The sequence below is a fragment of the Danio aesculapii genome, chromosome 22, assembly GCF_903798145.1.
Source record: "Danio aesculapii chromosome 22, fDanAes4.1, whole genome shotgun sequence".
Lineage (NCBI taxonomy): Eukaryota > Metazoa > Chordata > Actinopteri > Cypriniformes > Danionidae > Danio > Danio aesculapii.
In genome coordinates, this window is record NC_079456.1 from 13,405,218 (window position 1) to 13,431,319 (window position 26,102).

The 26,102-nt window shown below is 34.2% G+C and overlaps 1 protein-coding gene across 1 annotated transcript; it reads right to left on the reverse strand.

Annotated features, from left to right (window-relative positions):
- Positions 1-1,085: 1,085 nt before the first annotated feature.
- On the reverse strand, positions 1,086-24,696 carry slx9 (SLX9 ribosome biogenesis factor). Its single transcript, XM_056448611.1, has 6 exons — positions 24,392-24,696; positions 24,142-24,265; positions 10,159-10,227; positions 4,872-5,034; positions 2,253-2,321; positions 1,086-1,498 (listed from the first exon to the last, which is right to left on the reverse strand). The coding sequence occupies exons 1-6, from the start codon at positions 24,581-24,583 to the stop codon at positions 1,378-1,380; spliced, it is 738 nt and encodes a 245-aa protein (XP_056304586.1). The 5' UTR covers positions 24,584-24,696; the 3' UTR covers positions 1,086-1,377.
- Between the last annotated feature and the right edge of the window lie 1,406 nt (positions 24,697-26,102).

Sequence of the window (26,102 nt, forward strand, 5' to 3'; positions counted from 1 at the left end):
ACGTCGCCAAAGACGATAGAATACAAAATACAAAAAAGGGACTTTGACGTCGCTATTGAAGAAAATGTTAATTTTTAATTAATTTTTCTCTGACATTTAAATCATTTATCCTACACTTATTAACTGCGATAAACCGGCGCAATTTCAAAGCAATTCGTAACTTTTTGATTTACTGAATAATTCATATTCATTTCTCATTCTTCCATTTTAGTATGATTTTTTCATCTCCTAATAAGGGGTAGGGTTTGTAAAAAAAAAAAGTTTTCATGACTAGCTACTTCTCTCACCATAAGTAAAATAGTAGCGTTTCCTTGTGAGATCAGGCTGGATAAACTTATTGGGCATAGTATTTTTGTAGTGCCATTTAAGAATGACAATTCTTGCCATTTCTTTTCATTTTCATGTTTTATTACGACTGCTAATGGTATTTGTTTTGACGTACAATAAGATGCAGTTCTTCTCAGCTAACAGCAGGGCGCCGCTCTAGAGTTGCGTTTAACTCTGTTCGCCTTCCTGTTTCAATTGTTTTCAAAGTTAACCATCATTCTTGGCTAAAAGCTAGGTCCTGCTGTACCTTTTTTCATTGCAAGTCAGTGTAATTCTTTGCTTATTTTATTGTTAAGTCGTTTTTTTTTTCAAACAAACAACACTAATAAAATAAATAATTACTAGATATAATTTTTTTCTTTGTTTTAAATCTATATTTTATTATGATTACAAATTATTTCATTTATTAATAAACTAGAACCTTTTTGTGTATTTGCTCGTTTCAATAATAATCGATTTAATAGAATTTGAAAAGATGCAGTTCTCATAGTCTACCAACAGGGTGTATTTGGATGGAATTATTTTGGATTATAAATAGTTGATCCGAAAGTGCTGCATAGAGTCAGTAAATATAAATTATGCAAATAAATATGAATTATGCAGTTGTTTTATTATATATCATGTAACATATTTACTATATTACTTGTATATCTATTAACTGTTGTCGTGCTTTACTAATGCGATTTTTCACAAATTGTATCATCAAATTTCACTGTCTTTACAAAAGTTGCAAAAAAAGTAGAAAAACATCTGCGCAATACTTTTCAAATTGATTTATTTATAGCCAAAAACAGACAACTTGAAAACCGCCAATAAAAATTCCTACATAACCTGCTCATGAAAGCATTTCATTTTACACTTACACTTGCTTATTAAATCACAAAATTAAGATGAACTGTTCTCTGTTTTCTTGATGAGGTGTCAGATAATGCAAATTTAGCATTTTTCTTTGATTCCTTACTGTTTTATAATATATACTTATTTTATTTCATTTCAATGTATGAGTGTATATAATACGTTGTAGTTTCTGTAGTCTACCAGCAGTTGTGATTAACTCTGTTCGTCTTCCTGTTTGAGTCGTTTTCGCAGATGATCACCGATCGCAGCTAAAGGGTTGGTCTTGAAGGTGGGATTTTTCAAGGCTTCGCTGAAGAAAGACACTTCTGTTTCACTGAAACCAAACAAAAATGAAGTTTATAATAACAACATATTACAATAAATTAAATACTTAAATATTTGTTTCATTTAAACAATATATATTATTTGTATTCTATAAAGTATGTCAAAATGTTAAATAATATTTAAATTAAAAAGTATTTAAACAATATAAAATACACAAATATGAATTCATATACAGTTTTTAGTGATTTGTTTGGAGCAATTACTTTTTTTATTAGGGTAACATGCTAAACTGTCATGAGAAAAATGAAAAATAAAAATAATAATGAAGTTAATAACTTATTTTCCTCCCACAAGCAATTGTTGCTACAGTTCTGACCAGTTTAAGATTAATAAAATAATTTAAATAATAAAAAAAAAAAAACTTTGCCCTGAAATCAATATTCTGCCACATAGCAATTAAACGTCTAGCAAAATAAGTGCCGCATATATATAATAATTAATAATATGCAATATATACAACATTTTTACCACATTAATTTTTTATAAAAAACAAATAAAATAATGGAAATAAGAAAATTGAATAAATACGAAATTATAAAAAAATATATTAGATGTGTTTAATATCGCAAAAGTAAATAATTTAATATCCTTAAAATATGCTTAAATCTCTTAAAACATTTATTTTTTGGTGTAAAACATGACCTGTATACGTTCTTTTACATGTTTTAATTTCTTATTAACAACTTTTTTTTTAATCAAACCCTTTTTTCCATTTAAATAAACTCTGAACGTCCTTCACTTACAGATGTTTTCGTTTCTGTGCCGGTTTCATCCTGGCGAAGTCTGTGGTTTCTGCTTTCTTTTTAACCAAACTGAGACGAGAAAACAAGAACAAACATTGGTGTCACACACAGATCTATTTATATTTAGCATCATTAACTCACAAACAAAAAAGCCTGTCTGCCGGAGTCAGATGTTTGAAGTCGTGGAGAGCGAAGGCTTTTCCTCACACGAGTGTCATTTATTAGACTTACTGACGTGAAACAAAGTGAGACTTCAAAACGTACATCAAATGACTAACAGAAAAAACACACAGAAAAACACAGCAACTTCAGATCAAAAGCAGAGACATGGGTGTTAAAAACATTTGAGCGTCGACTAAAAACAGATGTTTCATGTGTTAGGAAAGACACTTATAGCCTGTGTTTGTGATATACATGTGCTTTTTCAACAATATCATCTGTTTACAGTGGATTGCTAAAGATAAGAAGACTGAAATGTGTTGTTGTTAGTTGAGGTTTAGCCTATATTTTAACACTTAGATGAAAAAAAAAAAAACATTTAGCAATCACAAAAGGTGTTTAAGTTACATGAAAGTATGTTTCATAAGTCATTAAAACCTTAAACGCCTTTATTTTTTGGTATATTTACTAGTTTTCCCACATTTAACCAATGTATTAACAAGACTTACAAGTATAGATTTACACTTAATAATAAATAATTAATAATAGGAATAAATCTGATATTTTCTTGTTTCAAAGCTTGCATTAATAATTGGAGAATAAATTTGTAACAAAAATTATTTTAAAAAGCAACATAAAAAGCTGTGTGTAAAAATGTTCGAATTTTAAACAGGAAACTGAGGGCTAGGGCTCAACAATATATCGTTTCAGTATTGATATCGCAATATGTGCATCCGCAATAGTCGCAATATACAGTGCATCCGGAAAACATTCATAGCGCTTCACTTTTTCCACATTTTTATATGCTACACCCTTATTCCAAAAAGGATTAAATTCATTATTTTCTCAAAATTCTACACACAATACGCTATAATGACAATTTGAAAAAATAGTTTTTTGAAATTGTTGCAAATTTATTAAAAATAAAAAACCTGAAAAATCACATGTATAGAAGTATTGACAGCCTTTGCCGTGATGCTCTAAATTGAGCTCAGGTACATTCTGTTTCCACTGATCTCTCTTGAGATGTTTCAGCAGCTTAATTGGAGTTCACCTGTGGTAAATTCAGTTGATTAGACATGATTTGAAAAGGCATACACCTGTCTATATAAGGTCCCAGGGTTGACAGTGCATGCCAAAGCACAAACCAAGCATTAAGACAAAGGAATTATCTGTAGACCTCCGAGACAGGATTGTCTCGAGGCACAAGGCTGGGGAAGGTTACAGAAAAATTTCTGCTGATCTAAAAGTTCCAATGAGCACAGTGGCCTCCATCATCTGTACTTAACCTACTGGCAGATAATTTAGCAGATTTAGCAGTTAATTTAGTTTGTTTTAATGAAAAACTTTTAATTTTGCCTTATTTCTTCTGAAGTTGAAAACCAAACAATATTTTTACTTGATCTAAGAATTGTTTTGATATTTTGGACTAGAAACGAGACCAAGCAAAGTAAGCAAAGCATTTTTTGCATTGTGATTTTTTTGTTTTTTTTTAACTGTATACCGTTAGACTCCCCAGAAAACCTTCAAATAGCGCTATTCAAACTATCTTGTGAAACTGTATTTATATCACAATATTTATCACAGAAAATTTAAATATCGCAATATCTGTTTTTTTCCAATATCTTGCAGCTCTACTGAGGACTGTTGTAGCTGTAAAATAACATATTATTCAGCCTAGTGATATCGAAAGCAGTCAAAATCTGCCTGGAACTACTTTGAATGTGCGTTTAAATGAAAATAAGTGCGCGCTTCAGAATAAGCACATCAGCCAATCAAAATCAAGCATTCAACAACTTTTAAATCTGATCCAAATAATCGAGGTGATCAAAAGGATCTTGAACACCTTGATTAGTTGCATCAGCTGTGTTTGATTAGGGTTGAAGCAAAACTGTGCAGAGCTGCGGCCCTCCAGGAATGGAGTTTGAGACCTGTGGTGTAAATGGAGTGTGGAATCATGGGAGTTGTAGTCTTTAATACACCCTACAAGATTGAAATCATGTTTCTGGGAAGAAGCAGCACAGTTTTATCGTACTAAATATATTTTAGGGTTCTGTTACAATGCTGCTAATAAAACACACAACATATTAAAGCGTCTTTTGTTTTTTCCCTGTTTTCTTTAAAACTAAACTGGAAATCGAGGCTGTTTGATGTCACTGTCTGTGTCATTAGTTTAAAAATGTCTTATTTCTCTACATTTAAGTATTCTTTGAAACATCTGGCATAATATAACTACATAAGTCATCAATATTTAATGCAGTTCTAGTGGTTTTTTGGTGTTTGAATGAAAATAATTGTACACATTGTGCCATTATGGTCTAAATCCCATTGGCACAAGGCAGGTGTTGAGTGAAATCTGTTCTTTCTAATGTGTTGTTTAGCAGTGATTCACATAAGCTAATTAATGGAAACACACACATGTGAGAGATGCTGAATGTGTATGTGTGTGTGTAGACTCACGCTGTGTTTCTGCTCCTCCTCCTCTGGCTCTGCGCTGACGGCAGGAGCTGCTGGAGTTCAGGAAGAGCGTCTGCCAGAGGTCTCATGTCGCCCACCACCGGTGTGGCTCTCCTGCGCACTGCAGCCGCCTGCTGCTCACGAGCCTGCTTTATCACACTGATCTCTACACACATGCGCACACATTATATGACTGGTTACCAGGTGAAGCATGGGAAAAGAATAAAATTGCACTGAAAAAAGTCTAAACCCCCCAAAAACTGAAACAACTCGCTTAAAAATTAAATAAAAGTCCCTGGACAAAAAAAAAAAAAAAATCCCTGACTTTCAATAGCAATGTTTTCATTAGGGATGGGTATCGTTAAGGTTAACAGTATTACTACTTTTATCGATACCACAACGGTTCTCTTATCTGTACTTTTTTTAGTATTTCTTTTTGTGAAAAAAATACCACAAAAACAAATTGAACAGAATTAAGAACACTTTATTTTATTATTATGTTTTCAACATAAAATAAACAAAACCAATAATTGTAAAACAAGTTTCCTGTAAAAGAATGTACAAGGGTTTTAAGGTAAATGACTCTGTTATTAACCATTCTTCTGGAAAAAAATTAAGATGTTTGTCTTTTCTGGCAGAAGTCGGGATCTTTCTTGGTTTATTGTCCTCCCTGCAGTTGAAAATACCCTCTTTGAGTGCAGTTAAATAATCAGATAATGTTTAAGATTTTTCATTAACGCTTTCACATAAATGGGTTAACAGTGTTTTGGGAGTTAACAATGACTACGTTTACATGGACATCAGTAATTGAATTATTAATCTAATTAAGACAATAATATGATTAAGGTGTTTACATGAGTTGCTTTTTAAGTGTTACTTTCGTGATCCCGTTTTACATGTTATAGCACATAATTCGATTAATGTCATAGTGTCATCGCGCTATCCGCATTTCCTCGGGAGTTTCATGCAATTTCGGGTGTTTCATTTTTAGTTTGTCGACTTTAACTGCAGTTTGGCACTTTCACTTTTATTCACAAACATTTTATGCTCGCCCTCTGTGACCAACGAGATATTGGCATGGTGAATGGAAGAAAAAAAAAACCCTCCACATTTCACGATGCAGGTGTCTGTGGTCTGCACTGACTCGGTAGGTGCAAAGAGTGAATGTGTGTGGACTATACTGTTGCAAAACGCAGCGAAAAGCCTAACATTCCATGACCTTTGTGAACCCTGTAAATTGAGTAAGAAATCAAATGTGTATCACTATCAAATACTATAAAACACACAAGACATGTCACTCATATGGTTTTGAATGGGGAAAAGAGTAATGGCCAATATGGCCACTATACCGTCTTGAAGTAAAGGAACCAATCATTAATCTCTAAAGACAGACGACTATACAAGGAAGGGGCTCGGTCTAAAGGTGTGATTTTATGACAGTTTTGAATCTCAGAAATTTGCTTGACGGACATGAGAAACATATCTATATAAAGCTTGAAATCTCTACATTTAAACGAACCAAATAAACTTGGAAATACATGTTCTCTGGTTTTGTAATCTATAAGAAACGAATGTGGAGTCTGTCCCTAATTAAAAAATTCCCACCTCTGCCGTTCAAATGCAAATTACAAATAAACAAAGTGGTTGTTGCCCTTTTGGGAAGATATTTGCCTTCTGGATTAAGTTGGAAATTACTTCAGACTACCATCGCAATCTGACGTGGATTTTCAGATCTTGAGTAACACGCAAGTTTTTGAATCTTATGTTAGTTGTTGTTTGATTGACAGGATGACATTTTTTAAAAGAGCAATAACTGAGGTTGGTGTCGTGATCTTATTCCCTTCAAGTTACTAACATTTAGAAGAAAAAAAATTAAGAGACAGTTGTTAAATTTCATTAACGTTTCAAATATTAAATCTAATTGTAAGCTTGCCAAACAGTTTTGGAGAATTTGATGTCTCCCCATTCAAAAAGGCATATCAAAGAGGGCCACCAAGTAAAATAACATGCCTTAAAAGGACTTTGTTACTATATTGGACAAATCAAACAGTGCATCCTGGACATAGTAATGAAACACAATGGATCTCAACCATTATACTGAAGATACAGTGACGTGCAAATTCCTGGAGGTAATTCAGAAACAATTTGTGACTTTTTCAGGCTGAAACAGCTACATTATGAACAGAAAGACACTGAATGCATATAATAAAATCTTTAAAAGACTCAGTTCCTTCCAGCAGACCTTCAATATTTGCATTATGACCTCCTGTCCAGATCGCAGACAGAAAATAACTACTGACTCGAACTACTAATGTCAAACAACCATCGAAAAACCAAAGCAAACCTTAGAGACGGAAGACAGGACACCAGCTGCTTCAGTCCAAATAAAACACAGTACTTGTATGGAAGAAAAAAAAAAACACTGAAATCTCTCAAACACAACAGAAAAGTCATTTTTTCTTTCTCTCTGCTTTTGGACTGGTGTTATGACTATTTTATTACTACATGACTATATAGAGTCATAGTCAAAATTATTGGCACCCTTGGTAAAAATGAGCAAAGAACGGTGAAAAAATAAATGACTTGTCCTCTTCATTTATAATTTTCACAATTAAAAACCTAACCTTTCATTAAAAACAGTTGAAAGTGTGCATGTAGGTGCATGAGATGGTCTTCTCCAACACAAAGTGGCCAAAATTATTGGCACCAGAAAACAAAAAAGAGTTTATAAATTAAATATATGAAGTCCATTTAATTGAATTGTGAGTCAATCCATGGCTCTCAGTTTCACTGCTGGAAGTCTTCTAATAAGCCATGGTTGCATCTTGTTGATATACACTATGAACAGCAGCTACGCTAATTATTTTCTTTATTCTCCATTTCCACCTGGAGATACTCTTCCCGAGGCCCTCAGACTATGCAGTCACTGATTCGATCCAAGACCAACGACGAGATGATCCCAAGGTTTTTTATATCCTGGACCTGGCCGAATCCTGAGCAGCTACTGTGATGGTCAAGGAAGAGTGGAGAACATGAGACTGATTCCTGTGACGCTCCAGAGACAGACGAGTCTTCACTGAGGCCAGCTTCCAGCCTCCGCCACTGAGACTGCAGCTCTGCACAAGACGTTTGGCCAGCGGAGAAATTAAAATGGTCGTGCCCAACTGAGCCTGGTTTCTCTCAAGGTTTTTTTTTTCCTTCACTTCTACCTTTAGTGAAGTTTTTTTTCCCTCTCCGCTGTCGCCACTGGCTTGCATGGTTCGGGATCTGTAGAGCTGCGCATCGTTGGATTTGCTCTTCAGTATTTAGACTCTCAGTAGTGATGATTAAACCACACTGAACTGAGCTCAACTGAACTGAACTTAAACACTACAAACTGAACTACACTGTTCCTATTTACTGTGACCTTTTATGTGAAGCTGCTTTGACACAATCTACATTGTATAAGCGCTATACAAATAAAGGTGAATTGAATTGAATTGAATCCTTCATAATGACATTTATTCATTCATTCATTTTTCTTTGGCTTAGTCCCTATTTTATCAGGGGTGGCTACAGCGGAATGAAGCCGAACTATTCCAGCATATAAACATAAAAAATAAAGTCTCCTGAGAGGAAAGTCCAGAGAACCTGTAGGATCTGCGGTGATTCTGGATTTAAAAAAACTCTCTAATCTGCATCCAAGTTTCAACATCATCAAGCATTATAGAAAGAGATTTACAGCTGTTGTCTAGACAGATGGAAGCAAAAAAGTACTGAACAAAACGGTGTTGAAGAATTTTGACTAACACAATTAGAGAAAAACAACCAATTTACCCAATCATTCGTTTCATTTGTTTTATTTTAATGGAAGGTTAGATTTTTTTGTGATTGTTAAAATTTAAAGGTTTTTAAAGTTAAAAAGGATAAACAATGCAAATTCATTTTCTTATACATCACCCATATTTACAAAGGGTGCTAATAATGTTGATAACAGATTTTCTCCCCATTTTAATTGTTTTATTCTAATGAAAGTTTACATTGTTTATAATTTTCTGAATGGAAAACAGGGCAGCACGGTGGCGCAGTCACCTCACAGCAAAAAGGTCACTGGTTCAAGCCCTGACTGGGTCAGTTGGCATTTCCGTGCGGAGTTTGCATGTTCTCCCTGTGTTCGCCTGGGTTTCCTTCAGGTGCTCCAGTTTCCCCCACAAGTGCAAAAACGTGGTATAGGTGAATGTGGTATAGGTGCATGTGTGTAAGTGAATGTGTATGAATATTTCCCAGTGATGGGTTGCGTAAAACATATGCTGGATAAGTTGGCGGTTGGCAATAATTTTGACCAACACAATGTTGATCTCATTGTGAGATTTCCTCCTCATTTTCAATAGTTCATTTCAATGAAAGTTTAGATTTTTGTAAAATTCTCTGAACAAAAGTTTAAAAAAGATAAATAATACACATTTTTCACAGCCTTCTTTGTTCATATTGTAATTTTCTTTCTTTCAATATTGAGTTCTCACCCATTTTCATATTTCATTTCGATGATATGTTAAAAAACTAAAACAAAATTTTCACCACCTTCTTTGTTCGTATAATTTGTTGGTGTCCTAGAGATGAACATTTATTTTACAACAAAATAAATAAACAACACAGATTTATGTTCACAACCCTCTTCGCTCATATTACCGAAAGGGGCAATAGTTTTGACCATGACTAGGCCTGTCACAATAATCAATATATCGACTTATCGCACAACACATAGACATGACCTCAATCATTTTTGGAGATGCAATATATATATATATATATATATATATATATATATATATATATATATATATATATATATATATATATATATATATATATATAAACAATTCTAGCAACACTTTAGCTGATTGTGCAACAAATCAGCTAAAATACTATATTATATTTTCATGTGGGTGTCTGACAGGCTTAACCATGACTGTATATATGTAGAAGTGTTCCTGCAGGCCAACCTTGAGTGTCTTTGAAACCCTTAACATCTTTTTAATTTCCTGACAATCCTTCAGCTTGGGTTTCGTCTGGAGCCGAGAGCCCCATTAGATCCTAATTATAATCACGCTGGATGAGCTTGTGTTACGCGGCACATCGATCGGCCGCTGCGAATACAGGCGTCAGATCGGAGGTGTGGCGGTAATGATCCGAAGTTCCCATCAGCCCCTGACACTTATATGAGCACTAACAGATCGGGTTCGCTCAACAATTGAGGGTATAAATGCTTTCCTCCATGAACAAAATGAGGAAATTGAGGAAATATACTCACTGTTGAGCCATCGTTCTCTTCGCTCCTTCATTTTTTCTTTCTTCGATTGTTGTTTCTTTTCTACTGTGCCTAGGGAAAAAAAAATTCCTTTACTGACCACTTTTTTTTCAATAACAAAAGCTGACTCTACAGGTATGTGCCAAAAAAAATGAATATCGAGGGGAAAGTCCATTTATTTCAATAATTGGTTTCAAAAAGTGATATTAGTTCACTACACACATCGTGAAATATTTCAAGCCTTCATTTGAATGATTATGGATTAAAAATGAAAAAAAAAAAAAAAAAAAAAAAAAAAACAAATCCAGCATTTCACAGAATAAGGATATTTCATGTGACTAATTAGGGATGCACCGATACCATTTTTTTGGAACCGATCCGATACCAAAATTCTGAGTATCGATTGATATAGATCCGAATATTTTCCTGCAGGTTGAACGCAGACTACTAAACCATCTGAGGCCAGTTTTACTTAATAAACATTCCCTCACTTAAACTTGCCGCGAGTGAGACGGAGAATCTAAAAGAATGTCTGAAAAATTATTTTGTCTGGAAAATTATCTTTTTAAAACAAATTTCATTTAGTATTATTTGTTGGTTATATCAATGCATTTTTGTTGGTCAGTTGTCTACAAAATAAACAAGAATATTTGAGATGAAGTTCAAAACAAGGTCTGCTTATATGCTTCAGCGCAGAAACTGACAAAAAGGTCTGTTAAATAAAATATTAATATAAATAAAATTACAGTGAAATGTTCACAGTTTCAGAGTAGCCTATATTAAGCTAAATAATTTTCTGTTACTGACAATCCATATGCGCACGTCAGTTTCACTTTTAATAATTTAATCAACTATTCTGACCACGATGAGCCAGGCTTTACAAACTTCTCAGCACTTAATGTATTCCCCTTGGAAAAATAAACTCAGTCGGAAGGATGAGAGAACAGAAACTCATTTTGAGAATAATCTTACAAAGCGGCGCACATTGAGTCTGCGCAGCCAGTTGCAAAAAAATGAATCGCTTGATGTATCACTGAGACACAGCGTACAGCCTTCCGGTACCTGCGGACACTTCCAAAACAGCAGCACAAAGGGAAGAAATCGTTGCGTTGAGGATCTCTCCAATGTTTTATTGAGTCTTTTCTAATTTAAAGTTTCAGGTAGGCCTACTTTTTGCGTGAAGAGCAGGTAATAACCCTCTCTACTCCAGTGTTGCGCATGCTGCGATCTGCTGGTCTAATAGATGCAGGTCAAAATGAACCTAATTAATGCAAAACTCGGATTTGGATCGGTACCAGCTGGCCGATACCCGATCCAGCAAAAATATGCAATATCGAACAGATATCTGATCCAAGTATCGGGATCGGTGCATCCCTATGACCAATAAAAAAAAGGATCTTAAACACATGTTGGCCTTCTGAAAATTGTTAATGTGCTGTATTATGTCCTCAGTACTTTGCTGGGCCTCCTTTTGCACTTATTACAGCATAGAGGCAATCAGCCTTTGACACAGCTGAGGTGTTATGAGAGCCCATTTACTTTGATATCACCCTTCAGCTTGTCTGCATTTCGGGGTCTCTGTTCCCTCATCTTCCTCTTGACAATAGCCCTTAGATTTTCAATAGGGTCACGGTCAGGTGATTTTCCTGGCCAATTAAGAAGAGGGATACCATGGTCCTTAAACCAGGTACTGGTATCTTTGGCATTGTGGAGCTGCATTGACTAGACTTGATAAAAGACAACGGACCCACACCAGCATGTGACATGGCTCTCCAAACCATCACTGACTGTGGAAACTTTACACTGGACTTTAAGCAGCTTGACTTTTGTGTCACTTAGCTCTTCCTCTACACTTTGTGATCTTTATTTTCAAATGAAATACAAAATTCGCTTTCATCTGAAAAGAGGACTTGGGACCAATGGGCAACGGACCAGTACTTTTCCTCTTTAGCCCAGCGCATACACTTCTAACATTGTTTTAGGTTCAGGAGTGGCTTGACGCATGGAAGTCTACATCTGTATCCCATGTTATGCAGATGTCTGTATGTGGTGGTTCTTGATGCTCTGACACCAGCCTCAGTCGCCCTTGCTTGACAATCCTCTCAAGGTTATGGTCATACTTGTGCACTTTTTCCAGCCACTTTTTTCCCTTCCTCTTAACACTCTTTTAACATACTTAGATATTTCACTCTGTGAGAATCCAGCTTGTTTCACAATTGCCTTTTGAGACTTTTCCTCCTTATGAAGATGTTCCAGTAATGCTCTTCTGCACAACCGTCAAGTCAGCAGTTCCACCATGATTCTGAAGCCTACTAAGCCAGACTGAGGCAATTTCAAGGCTTTGCATTAATAAGCAGACTAGATTGAGACACAGGGAGCCTACAATGTTGAACTTTATCATGATGTTCTAATTTTGTGATATACTGGATTTGAGTTTTTTCATCTTTAATTTATAATATAACCATTACAAGTTAAACAAATGAAGGCTTGAAATATTTCACTTTGTGTAGTGAACTAATATAGCTCACAGGTTTCACTTTTTGAAACAAATTATTGAAATAAATGGACTTTCCCTCGATATTCTAATATTTTGGCACGTACCTGTGTGCATTTAAGCCGCTGAAACAGGGTGTACAAACAAAGGAAGACAAAAAAACCCCCAAAATCATCATTTGAATTTTTATAATAAATACAAATATAAGGCAATAAATAGCACATGAAAAAAGGCATGAAAAAGATTGTGAATACATGTTATAATTGATATAAAACAAACAAAACTACACACACAGACCTTAAAAAGCATAAATAAAAATAACTGAAAATATAAATGAGGAAAAAAAAACAAAAGAAATATAAATGTAATATTACTTTCAAAAGTGGATTAATTTAAACCAGCGTTAGTATTTGTACCTAGTGTTATTTAATATTTTCGTATAATCAGTATTCATCCTAAATTATGTAGGTTTGGTAAGAGCCACATATACAAATAACCATGTAATATATACTTGATTTTTTTCACTTTAAACTTTAATAACTAAATGTATTTAATTTGATATATACACTTCATTTTATTTCAATTTATTTAATTTTTTATTAATTTTATTTATTTTATTTCAGTTCATAATAAAAAATAAAAAACAGTTACAGTGCTAGTTAACCGCAACAAGACTACTTCAAACAGATCAACACAAAAGCACTAGGCTTTTTCATGAAGTCTTTGAAGAAGGCTTTATATTTGACTGAAATGCAGGTGTTTTGGTTCATTCTGGTTTTGTTTTGTCTGCAGATCATGAACTCAGCACACCTGTCAAAACAACACAGGTTCAGATCCAAACATGACCGAAAACACAGAGGCTACAGGTTCAGTTCTCAAAGGAAAAAGGAAAAAAAAGGCATGAGCAATACATTTCACTTTTGAAAGAAAATAAAGAATAGCTAGAATAAAATAAAAATAAAATATATTTGAAAAAAAAAATTATATAATTTTTTAAATAAGAAAATATTTGAAATATAAATCAAGTATAATCAAAATAATATATGTTATAAATATATGTAATAAATGTTAAAAATAAATCTGAAATAAAAATGTAAAACAATACTAAACTACGCAAATTGTAAGGCAATGTTTGCTGTGGGATTGCATACGGACTGGAAAATGAGCTCATGTTTGATGCGTGTAGATTACAGTAGGACATGTGTTGTTTTAACTGCATGCGTCTTCCTGTTTTCACATGGTGACGTCTTATCAGCACGAACATACTGTGTGTTTTTAGCGATTGTACACAGCTCTGGAGATCAGATTGAGTGTGACGTCAATCTATATGTCCTGTTATATGTGCATCTGTGTGTTCATTTCCATTTGACTGAGGTCATTTACTGACCGCGGAGGTCAATCCAGATTCAATTAAAATGATTCAATTGCTATTAATAATTTAGTATATTCATTATAACATACTGCAATTATGAACAATAATTACTGTTGGGTAAACTATAGAGAACTAAAATACTAAATCAATGTGCCTCAATTTCCAAAATGAAAAAATGTAATGAATAAAACTGATTTAATATTATTACAGTAAAGTTTGAGTGTTAATAATTAATAATAATAAATCATACTAAAATAATTGTTTTAAATGAATGCACATTGAAAAATGAATAGACCTGCTTCACTGATTAAAAATATATTAATAAAAATGAATAAATTCTAAAAAATATGACGTTACATAACATTATATTATTATAATTAGTTATTAATATTACATTTTCATAAATATATAATAGTACTTCTATAGTACAACTGTTGTATAATTAACAACCATTCCAATGTGAAATAATGTTAAATAAAAGATCAATTAAATTACTGTGCATTGAAACATAATTTAATGAATCATATTTAAATGAATGGATATTGAAATATGATGCGTCACATGATATGTACTTTATTTTCAAAGGAATGCCCTTTAAAAGATTAAATGACTAAATAGTTAATAACATACTGAAATCCTTAGTCATTAAAATCATACATATTATATTATTATTTTAACTTATTCTGATGGCTACTGCTTTAAGAGTTATTCAATGCACAGTAATAAGAATCATTTTGATTGATATGAAGAGAGAAAAAGATTCCTATGAAAACAACACAATATAAACTGGCCACAGTCAGTTTTCACTCGTGCAACAAATGTTAAAAACTGTTAAAGCACAGCGAAGGTTTGGTCCAAAAATAACAGGAGTGTGTTAAACCAGAGAGAAAGGCATGAAAACCAGTCGACCTCTGCGAGAAACTCTACACGCTCATGGTTGCTGAGCAACACTGAGGAAAATATGAGAAATTTGCTCATCGAAAACTCCTTCAGGGACCTTAGCGATGGAAGTTTACCCATCATGTATCTTCCAAAATATGTTTTTTTTTAATATGCATGTATAAAATGTATTTTACTTCAACTCATAGTTATGTCTGTGTGGCTGAATACGGTATCATATGCAATATGTGACGGTGAACTACAAAACCTGTTAAATGGATGAATTTTCTAAAACTGAGATCACCTGAAAGCTGAAAAAATAAGACTTTCATTGGTGTATGGTTTGTTAGAATGATATAATGATATAACTAGGAAGAGAAACAATATTTGAAAATCTGACGGATTAAACAAAAATAAATAAATAAAAAAAATATATATAATCTAACTATTTGAGAAAAATCACCTCTAAATTTGCCCAATGACATTCTCAGCAATGCATATTACTAATGAAAAATGAAGTTGATAAATTTGTGGTAGGAAATTTACTAAATGTCTACATGGAACATGATCTTGATAAATAAAATGAAAATGTAAAATTAGACTATTTGGAATACAAAAAAAATGTACTGTTGTTTATTCTGACGTTCAAGCTCTTAATGCAACCTACAATGCCGTCTCAATAACACATATATTATATATAACGGAATGTTAAATATATACACACACATTCAAAATACATTTTAAAAATATTTTAAAAATTACAGTACAACAAATAAAAATATGCTGTTTTAATGATTTTCATCACACCATTTTTAATCACACCTTAACAAAAGCAAAATAACACTCATTCAAAATAAAACGTGGTGTGTAAATGCGATCTGAATTTATTTCTATAGGGTATATGCGAAAGTATGCGGAAAGACTTTTAATTTGTCAGTAACCTGGGTTAAGCGCTTCTGGTGAACTGTATGCAATTACAAAATCGGCGCGTTTAAAGTCAGTTTTCTTTAAAAATAAGCAATCTCCACTGGCTGAGTGATATCCAATATAAAGTGGGTCTCAGATTGTACAAGAAGCACTGCATTATATTACATTTTTCCCGCCATGTCTTTATAATATGAGCATTTATTTTACCCTAGTATATTCAATGGAGCTTCTGCGCTAGCCTGCTGATCCTGACGGGCGCGTACGAATAAACGACTTTTGTCTTGCTTAACGCTTGAGTAACTAAATGAATGCCAAAGTCTGTTTAACTGATTGATCGATGCTGTAAAAGGTACCTTATAAAATGAAAAGAAGTCACATTAAGCGTTCATCGGAAGTTTATCAGTAAGGGAAGAAACACTAGCTCTGCATATACCCTATATCAGTTTTACTTCAGTATGTTGATGTACTTCCAACTGATATTGAATATTGAGTCGGGGGCGGAGCTTTCTTTTTGCATTATTTACATCAGGAGTGTCAAAACCCAGTCCTGGATGCCCATTGTCCTGCATATTTTAGCTCCAACCCCAATTAAACACACCTGAATTAATCAATTAACCAGTTAATCAAGCTTTTTCTAGGTATACTAGAAACTTCCCGGCAGGTGTGTTAGATTGATTGGGATAATTTTGTAGCGGAGTAAATCAAACTAATTGCAAGGAATAAATAAGATAGCAAAGACAAAAGTGAAACAACCAGTGGTTTTCCGAAGAGTCAAACAGTATTCAGGTACAGAAATTAAATAATGAAATGTGATGTAAAATAACACTGATAATTAACTATAATCCCAACTCAACATCGCAGATGCTGCAATGTGACTGTTTCGAATGCACACATTGCAATATCGATGCTGAAATGGTATATCGTGGAGCCCTACGTCCAACTGACTTCAACAGAGAATGACCTCCAGAATGAAAATGGTCAGACTTTGACTGAAGATTACTAAAACAATTTAGTTTTTTCAGTGGATTAACTTGCGTGATAGCAAAATAAACATTGTAAACTTTGATTTCTACAGACTTTAAGGACCAAATTCAATTCGTTCAGCAGTGTATGGGAGTTTTCACTCATTTCAGCTTCACAAAACTAAATTACCATCTGTAACCCAATTGTAAGAAAGTCTCCACATCCGCAGCAAACATTTCAGTGCGCTATTTTGTACATGCCAATCACTTCTGGCTGCTATGTGTGTGTGTCTATGAGAGAGACAGAAACAGCATCTCAAATATCCTGCATCTTCCTGTGAAGGAAAGCTAAACCGGGACAAATTTGATGCAGACAGACCCCAGAGAATAACATGAGACTTACTTATTAGTCATGAACGATTACGTGTCATGTACACATCAAAACAACCTTACGCTCAGTTTTAACAGCCACACGAAGACTTATAAACAGACGTCAGAGTGCTTTAGTCTGTATATGGACACTGTGAGCTCTGGCCTGTGGAAAAACGTCTGGAAAAGTGACTCGATAAGAGAGAAATACGTCACTTTTTTACGCTACACACTTGTTTCAAACTGACAATATCCAGACAAAAACAGCCCTGTCCTGCATCCTTTCAAGATATGATAAACACAATGTAAAGCTGTGCTTTTACCTAATGATACTCTGGAAAGAAGAGACTGAACATTAAAGACAACGTTCACTCAAAAATGAAAATTTGCCATCAATTTGCTCATTTATTTAGATTTTTGCAACTTTTTATAATCAGTAGAACATTAAAAACTATTTTAGGCAGAAACTCTGGTCCTTATTGCTTTATAAAATGCAAGTCAATGGCTACCAGAACTATGGCAGTCAAAAAATTCAAACAACAAAAACTAATACAAAATTAATACACATGAGTGACTGAACAAAACACATGCAGCCAGTGTAGCCGTGGCCTTGGGCTGCGTCCGAAATCACATAATTTCATACTATATAGTATGTTAAAAACAGTATGCAGCACAAGTAGTATGTCCGAATTCATAGTATATGAAAATTAGTAGGCGAGAAGTATCTAGATGACCTGCTACTTCTGGATAATTTCTAAAGTGCCCTGTTCCATGTGGCATACATGAGAGAATTCATGAACGGGAGTGAAGCGAAGCAACTGACGCGGCTAAGTCATGTGATAATGAGAAATTGCGGATGTAGTACGTCCGAGTTCCGTTCATACTATTTACATTAATACTGTATAAAACAAATTTTTGAAAGGTTGTGTAGTAAAATCAAACTCAAATGTAGTACATACTTGAGTAGTAGGCGATTTCGGACGCAGCAATAGTTTTCCTGCACAATTGGGCTATTTTGAAAATGCAGTTGTGGGAAAAAACAAGAAGTTGCGGGTGGCATTTTTTGAGCCAGCAGTCGCCAAAATGTGCTGCAGTCGTTAAAATGTTCCTTTCTTGCAAACACAAAATGAAAAATGAATTGTTCCTTATTGGACATTTGATCACGGAATACAAATACCTGGCAACCCAAAGACCACTGCAAAACCAGTAAAACCATCTTCTATATATTTAAGCATATCACATATTAAATGAACGGAGCGTCAGCTTGGAGTTATGTGCATCGCAAAATATCAGAGAAGATATTGTAAACATTTTCTTTTGTGGACTCTGACTGACAAAGGAAAAGGGGTTGTTTTTTCAATCGTCATTGTGGTGGAAATGGGACCTGAAAACCCTACTTTTATTTTTATGCAAAGCATTTTTAATTTAACATTTTGTATGAAATGTGCTATATAATAAAACTTTCCTTGCAGTCAACCAGCAATAAGGAACGTAACAATGAACAGCAAACTGGGTCAAAAGCAATTGGCATTCAAATTTGTAACGATTTAAATCCACTGACATGCCAAACAAACCATGATACAATTAAAGTATTAGTTATATTAATGAATCTCTGAAGACCACTGAATTTCTTTAAAAAGTTTATGTGGTACTTTCCTTTTATCTTACTGCTTGAGTAAATTTACCAATAGCCTACTGTAATGTCTGCAATTATATAAAACAAATAAACACAACATATATGGACACATACAGACCCTTACAGTATCTGATATGTTGCCAAATACAGAAAAAAATACAGCATACATTTAGTCCTTATTTGGGTTCAAAAACAACACACAACCTTTAGCCTACAGTCAGTGCAAACCTCTCCACTGCATCTTTAATCTTCACCTTCATGTGACCTGTTGTTGGAAAGTAATTCCATCATTCCGAGTACATAATTGTACAAAAGGTGATGATAATAATTAAACATGGCAGTTTGTTCACTTTTTAAGTTGCTGAAACAATCATTTGCTCCTTAGTTTTTTCGCGATTCACTCTTGTATTTGTCTGTTTTACAAAGAATCGCGTGTCAGAAGCACTTCAATAATTATTATCATCAGCTCAAGATGTTCATTATTTCAATCATATTCAAATCTCTGGAGAGCTCTCTGCTTTAGACGGCCTTGTTTATAGAAATGGGGCACAGGATAGATTCTGCTCTTCTTCTTGGCTTTGTGGCTGTTTATCAAGACGACGACAAGGTTTGTTTAAGCTCGGCTTAACCACGGCTTGTTATTATATGTATATATTATTACAGTGTAATATCTCAGCAGTGTATTTAAAAATGGCGCTTCCTTTGTTTTCATTCTCCTGGCTTGTGCACGCACTAGTGTACCAATAGCTCTGTAAACCAATAGCATTCAGCTGTGCGCCTAGCTCCCTTTGTTACCCTTTTTTTGTACTAGATAGGTACCCTTTCGAAAGGGTACCCAAAAAGTGGTATGGTACGGTTCACTTTTTGGTTCCTTTTGACAGTGGAAACGGCCATAAAAGTGTACTGAACGGTACCACTCAGTGGAAACAGGCCATTACATGCACCGAGATCAGCCTGCTAGCCCAGGCTGCAGATTAAAACTTATGATATCGTAAATAATGTTGAATTTACAGACAAATTCTTTTGCTTTATTAGACCTCAGTGTATCATCAGAAGCCACAGGGATTGATTTGGACTTATTTGAATGTTGATATTTAATAATATATATATATATATATATATATATATATATATATATATATATATATATATATATATATATATATATATATATATAAACTGTATTCATTGTATTGCATTATATAATCAATAAGGACCACAGATTCAGCTAAAAATCCTCTTTAATGTTTAACTAAAGGGAAAAGAAAATTATCTACACCTTGGATGACCAATGGGTACATAAATTAAGGGGAAATTTTTACTTTTGGATGAAATATCTCTTTAAGAAAGACACTAAGATTTATACATTTTACTGTAACCATTGTTTATATCACGTTCTTTCCATCCAACAGATTTCCACACACAAATCCCTCTCAAAATCACTCTAGAACTGCACTCAGATCAGAAAAACGCCCGTCAGCGAGTCAATCGGCCTATCATCCACCACAGGAATAACAACAGCCGTGTTTTTCTGCTGTATGTGCCCGATAGGGATCTCCGTCCTGCCCAAATCTCCCAATGGAAACCCAATCCGGCCGCAGAACGAGAGATCAGGGGGGGAAAAAATCCATCGTTCGCACCACATCCATCCCAGAGAGAGCATCATGTTCAGAGATCTGGCTGAAACGGACACCGACAATTATGAGCCGACAGAACAACCCGACTGCCCTTTTTCTGGCCCTGCACTTGCACTTCTGCATCGGCTCTGTCCCGCAGGAGACTGAGGAGGTGGCAGGATGGCTGGGGAGAAACTGGTGGTGCAGGAGGTGAATTCGAGAGGTCAAACGGAGACACTGATACCTCCAATTAAAGAGACTAAAGATCTCGCTCTGTCAAAGCAAAGCCACTGAAGCATCGATTCTTTCTGTCAGACGCTGCTGAGGCAGAGTTAGAGACTACCACATATACAGTTGAAGTCAGAATGAATTTGCCCTCCTGTGAATGTTTTTGTCTTTCAAATTTTCCAACTTGCCTAATTAACCTAGTTAAGCCTTCAAATGTCACTCCAAGCTGAATACTAGTATCTTGAAAAATATTATTTACTGTCATCATGGCAAAGATAAAATAAATCAGTTATTAGAAATGAGTTATTAAAACTATTATGTTTAGAAATGTGTTGAGAAAACAAATCTTCACTCTGTTACACAGAAATTGGGGGGGTTAATAATTCAGGAGGGCTAATAATTCTGACTTCAACTGTATAAGGTGGAAGATGTTTTAATTGTTTATATACACAATTGTAATTAAACTTAAAAAGTGCAGGTATGTAGGATGTATGTTGAACTATGTATTGTGGTACAAATTTAAAACATTGCAGAGGGGATTTTCCTCAGACATTATTTATTGCTAATTAAAAATGACTCTGTTTTTATGACTCTGAATCTCATCTCATTTCGGAGGCTGCTCCTGTCCTCTGAAGGTTGTAGTTTTGGCCAAACCTGCATACACTGAGGTAGCTTTCATGACTGAAATGAAATACACAGAGTTTTCCACCAAGGCATTCCAAGGTGCCTGAAATATAATTGGGTAAACTGGAGCAGGCAGTTTATAGAGACCGAAACAAGGACACACAGAAAGCTGATCTAAGCATCGTTTCCGCAAACATATTATGGTATTTTTATGCTTTAGAATTCAAAAATGTACATACAGCACCATTAATAATTAAAACAATTTTTTTATTTTATGTAATGTAAAAAAAAACTAAACAAAAATAGACATTCAAATATCTCGACTGATTAATTTTCAAGCATGCAAAAATTAATAAAGAAAATAAAAATATTAAATTTTAATGTGGTTATTTTAAATACATACAGTTGATGTCAGAATTATTACCCCCCCCTGTATTATTAGCCCCCCTCTTTATTTTTTCCCTAAATTTCAGTTTAACAGAGAGATTTTTTCAGCACATTTCTAAACATTTCTAGTTTTAATAACTCATTTCTAATAATTGATTTCTTTTATCTTTGTCATGATGACAGTAAATAATATTTGATTAGATATTTTTCAAGACACTTCTATACAGCTTAAAGTGACATTTAAAGGCTCAACTAGGTTAATAAGGTTAACTAGGCAGGTTAGGGTAATTAGGCAAGTTATTGTATAATGATGGTTTGTTCTGTAGACTAATCTGGGGGCATGTGCCCCAGTAAAAATCTCCAGTGCCCCAGTAAATGCATTGAGATATGATTTACTTCATATGCAAGTGTATTTATTAGGAGTGGTAATTCTGAAATAAAGGCGTTATTCTCTATGTGCAACCGAACCAACAAAAAAAAAAAAGAAAGCAAACTGATCTCCACATGTGCGCAGAGAACCCACGCGCCTCTCGCACGCGCTGCTTTTCTGTCCCGGTAGTTAACATGCATGCCAAAAAAGCAGGCTACTTGCTGCTCACGCACCGCTCATGCGTTGTAAAACCGGCGAAACGGCCTTTTTTGTTTTGACAAAAGTTTAAACAATATAATGGTGATCTTACTAAGCATGCCTCCTGATAGATTTTTTTGTGTGAAGCAAAACGGAGGGATGTTGAGTCAGGGAGGTAAGACTTAATAAACCTAATTCTCTGCCATGTGTCAAGTCTAAGACAACGGATTATTCTATCTTTTTTGTATTTTATTGAATTGTCTATAGAATTTCATTCAAATGAAATTAATATTCATGCAAAAGATTTCTTAAATAATCTTAGTATCATCCAATTGTGTCTTAAAATTACATAGATATATTATTATTATTTTTTTCTATGTGGGGGGGGAGGGGTGCGTGCCCCAGTAGAGCTTTATGTCTAGCAACGCCACTGATAGCATGTGTGGAGTTAGCAGTCATGTTCACGCATGAGTTATTTTTACTGCAGACAGACAGAAATAGAACAGTCTCAAAACACACACACACACACACAAACACACACACAGAGACTGAAAAATACAGGACGTGTGAGGTAAACTTTCATTGAAACTACACATCTTTGTTCCATGTTTAGCGGTAGGATTTGAAATAGCTTTTGTTAAATTAACAGGCTGAATTTTCAATATCTGATGCAGGTTTTAGCATAAATTATGTCTTTCTTCACTGATTTCAAACATACAACTTTTAGTATGTTAGAGATTCTGGACTTTGAAATTTAATAGAAATCCAAAAAGCGTTACAGTTCGCCATCTTGTGGCCACAAGCGTTAATGTAATGTAATATAATATAATAAAATAAATTACATTTTAATTATACTATTAAACATTACGATATTATAACTATAAATATTAAATTAACATTTATCAACACTACCTATAAATAGAAGAAAAAAATATTTTCATTAAGGATTACACCATTTCTCAGAGAGCATTTTCAGATTTAAATGCTACAAATTACATTTAAATTACAAATAAATAAATAGATGATAAGCATTATGATCTATTTCTATAGTAACAAATACTTGAAATATTCTGCTGAAATATTTCCATAATCTGTTGAAAATAATGCATTTATGTAATTATTATTGTTATGCATACATTTGTATAAATAAAATAATAAAATAAAAATCGGCTTATATTTGTGAAAATCATAAAATGTGTTTAAGATTTAAATATCATAATTCTGTGTGTTCACATTCTTCAAAATAATACAAATATAAAATATAAAAAATATAATAAAATATTTTACAATTTGTCATATATAATGCTGAGCAACGATTAATCACATCCAAAATAAAAGCTTGTTCTGACAGTTTAAGTGTGTGTAGTGTGTATATTTGTTATGTATAAATACACACAGGCATCCATATATTTGATAATTTTATTCATATTTAGATATAAAATAATGTGTATATGACACAAATTATATTAACATTTTTAATATGTAATAAAATTGTTCTATGTATGTATGTGTGTGTACACATACACATCATTCATTTTCTTTTCAGCTTAGTCACTTTATTAATCGGGGTCGCCACAGCGGAATGAACCGCCAACTTATCCAGCATATGTTTTACACAGCGGATGCCCTTTCAGCTGCAACGCATCATCACTGGGAACCATATACATAATAAGTATATTTAATTCACAAATATATATTACATCAAAACAAACCTTGCGATGCGATTATTTTTTGCCCAGCACTAATTATATATTTACGTGTAGTGACGTATTAAAAAATACATATTTACAAGCAAATTTGAGCAAATAAAAATGCATTTGCGTTTAACAAAAGTATATCATATATTAAATAAATCATACTTGTATTTAATTTGTTAAAAACTTATTTAGAAGCTAATATGTGCAAAGAAATTAAAGGAACACACCTTTGAGTTCTCCTCGTTTGGTTACAATTGCGTTTGATGGTTCTTCATCGACCTTCAGTGTTTGTACTAAAGACTCAGGGGAGATTTTAGTTCCAGCAAAAACTGCAGAGGGAAAATTGATTGCCTACGTGAAAAAAGGAGAGAAAACACATGAAGCGGAATAGTCGTCTTATAAGGAGAAACTCATATATATAACAGTACACTATGTCACTATGTAACGACAGTGGATTTTAAACAAACATGCAAATACCTTTGTGTTTTTGTTATTGCTGCTGTCAGATGTGCTGCTTTTGGGCTGTTTTGCGTCTGTTCTTGTCAGCTGGAAGGACTGGATCTGTATTTTCTCGAGGTTCTCCGGCGTGGGTCTGTTTTCGGGCGCATTTTCCAGCTTCACGGCGCCGTGATGGAGCTTCTGACGAATCCGTTTGATTTTCCCAACCATTTTGTTTTAGTTTGAGCGTTTCGTTGATATCCTTAATATTAAACAAAGCCCAAACATTCAGAAAACGTCCCGCACGTGTTACAATTGTCAAATTGTTTGGTGTTACATTTAACATTGTCCGGGTGAAAGTGAAACGGAAGATGAGTTCCCTCAAATGTTCTCCTCAGGTCGGCTAAACTGCTAAATGTCCAGGTGAGAGTTTTCCATCCAACCTCAAACTTAAATAAACCCTCAGTAAACAACACATTTTGTAACATTAAGCGCGTAACTGATGATAAAGGTAAGTAGATATACAACTTTAATCGAATGCGATAAAGCGGCCTTCCGAAATGTCGGTTTTAACGTATGACCTGATTTAAATATCAAAAAACACTATAGCAATTTACATTAAATAAATGTTATTTATTAAATGTTACAATCAAACGAATCAATCGTCGAACTACATTTCGTAGTTCAAATGTTTTCCTACACAATGACATGTTTTTTTTTTTATTTAATCCATCCTGTTTGTGTAGGGCAGGGGTGCCCAACTCAGTCCTGGAGGGCCAGTGTCCTGCACAGTTTAACTTCCTTTAACACACCTGTCTGGACGTTTCTAGTACAGTGTTTCTCAACCCTGCTCCTGGAGGAGCACCAGCACTGTATGATTTGGATGTCTCCTCTGTCTGTCACACACATCACAGGTCTTTCAGTTTCCCCTAAACAGCTGATGATCTGAATCAGGTGCGTTTGGTTAAGGAGACATGGAAAATGTGCAGAGCTGGTGGTTCTCCAGGAACGGGGTTGAGAAACGCTGTTCTAGTACACCTGGAAAGAGCTTGATTAGCTGGTTCAAGTGTGTTTAATTGCGGTTTGAACTGAAATATGCAGGACATTGGCCCTCCAGGACGGAGTTTGGACACCTCTGGTGTAGGGTAATGTTAAACATTTTTAATATGGAAAATTTGAACGAGAAATACCAAAGTAAACATGCTCCGGAGTAAAAAAGTGTAAATCCTATAGTGTTATTGAATCATAGTATAGTAAAGTGTAATATGCTGTGTATAATATAGTATTTACATAAACCGTAATCAGTGTCACCAAATGACATAGCAAGTCCTTTCAAAATTATCTTTATTTATTAATGAATATGGCAAATGCTTAAACAAATACATACATTATATATACACAAGCAAAACAGACAGAGTTACTTACCAATGTTACAAAAAAGTATAGATCCGGCTCAGCTTAGAAATACAAAAATATAACACTATTGGTCCAGCAGCATACATTTGAATTAACAAATGACTCGACATGATTCAGAATATTCTAATACATGCTATGTGAATAGTGATGCAGTCATAAGTGTAAGTATTTTGAAAGGCATACAATGGTGTACTGTATCCAGGTAGGTGGAGGTGGGATCAGACACGGTCGTTTTCACTGCCCTCCTTCTGTCTCTCCTTGTAACCGAGTCTGGCCCCTGAGGTGCTTCGGGGTCAAAGTAAGATTGTAATTGAGCCCTTGTGCCCATTATCTC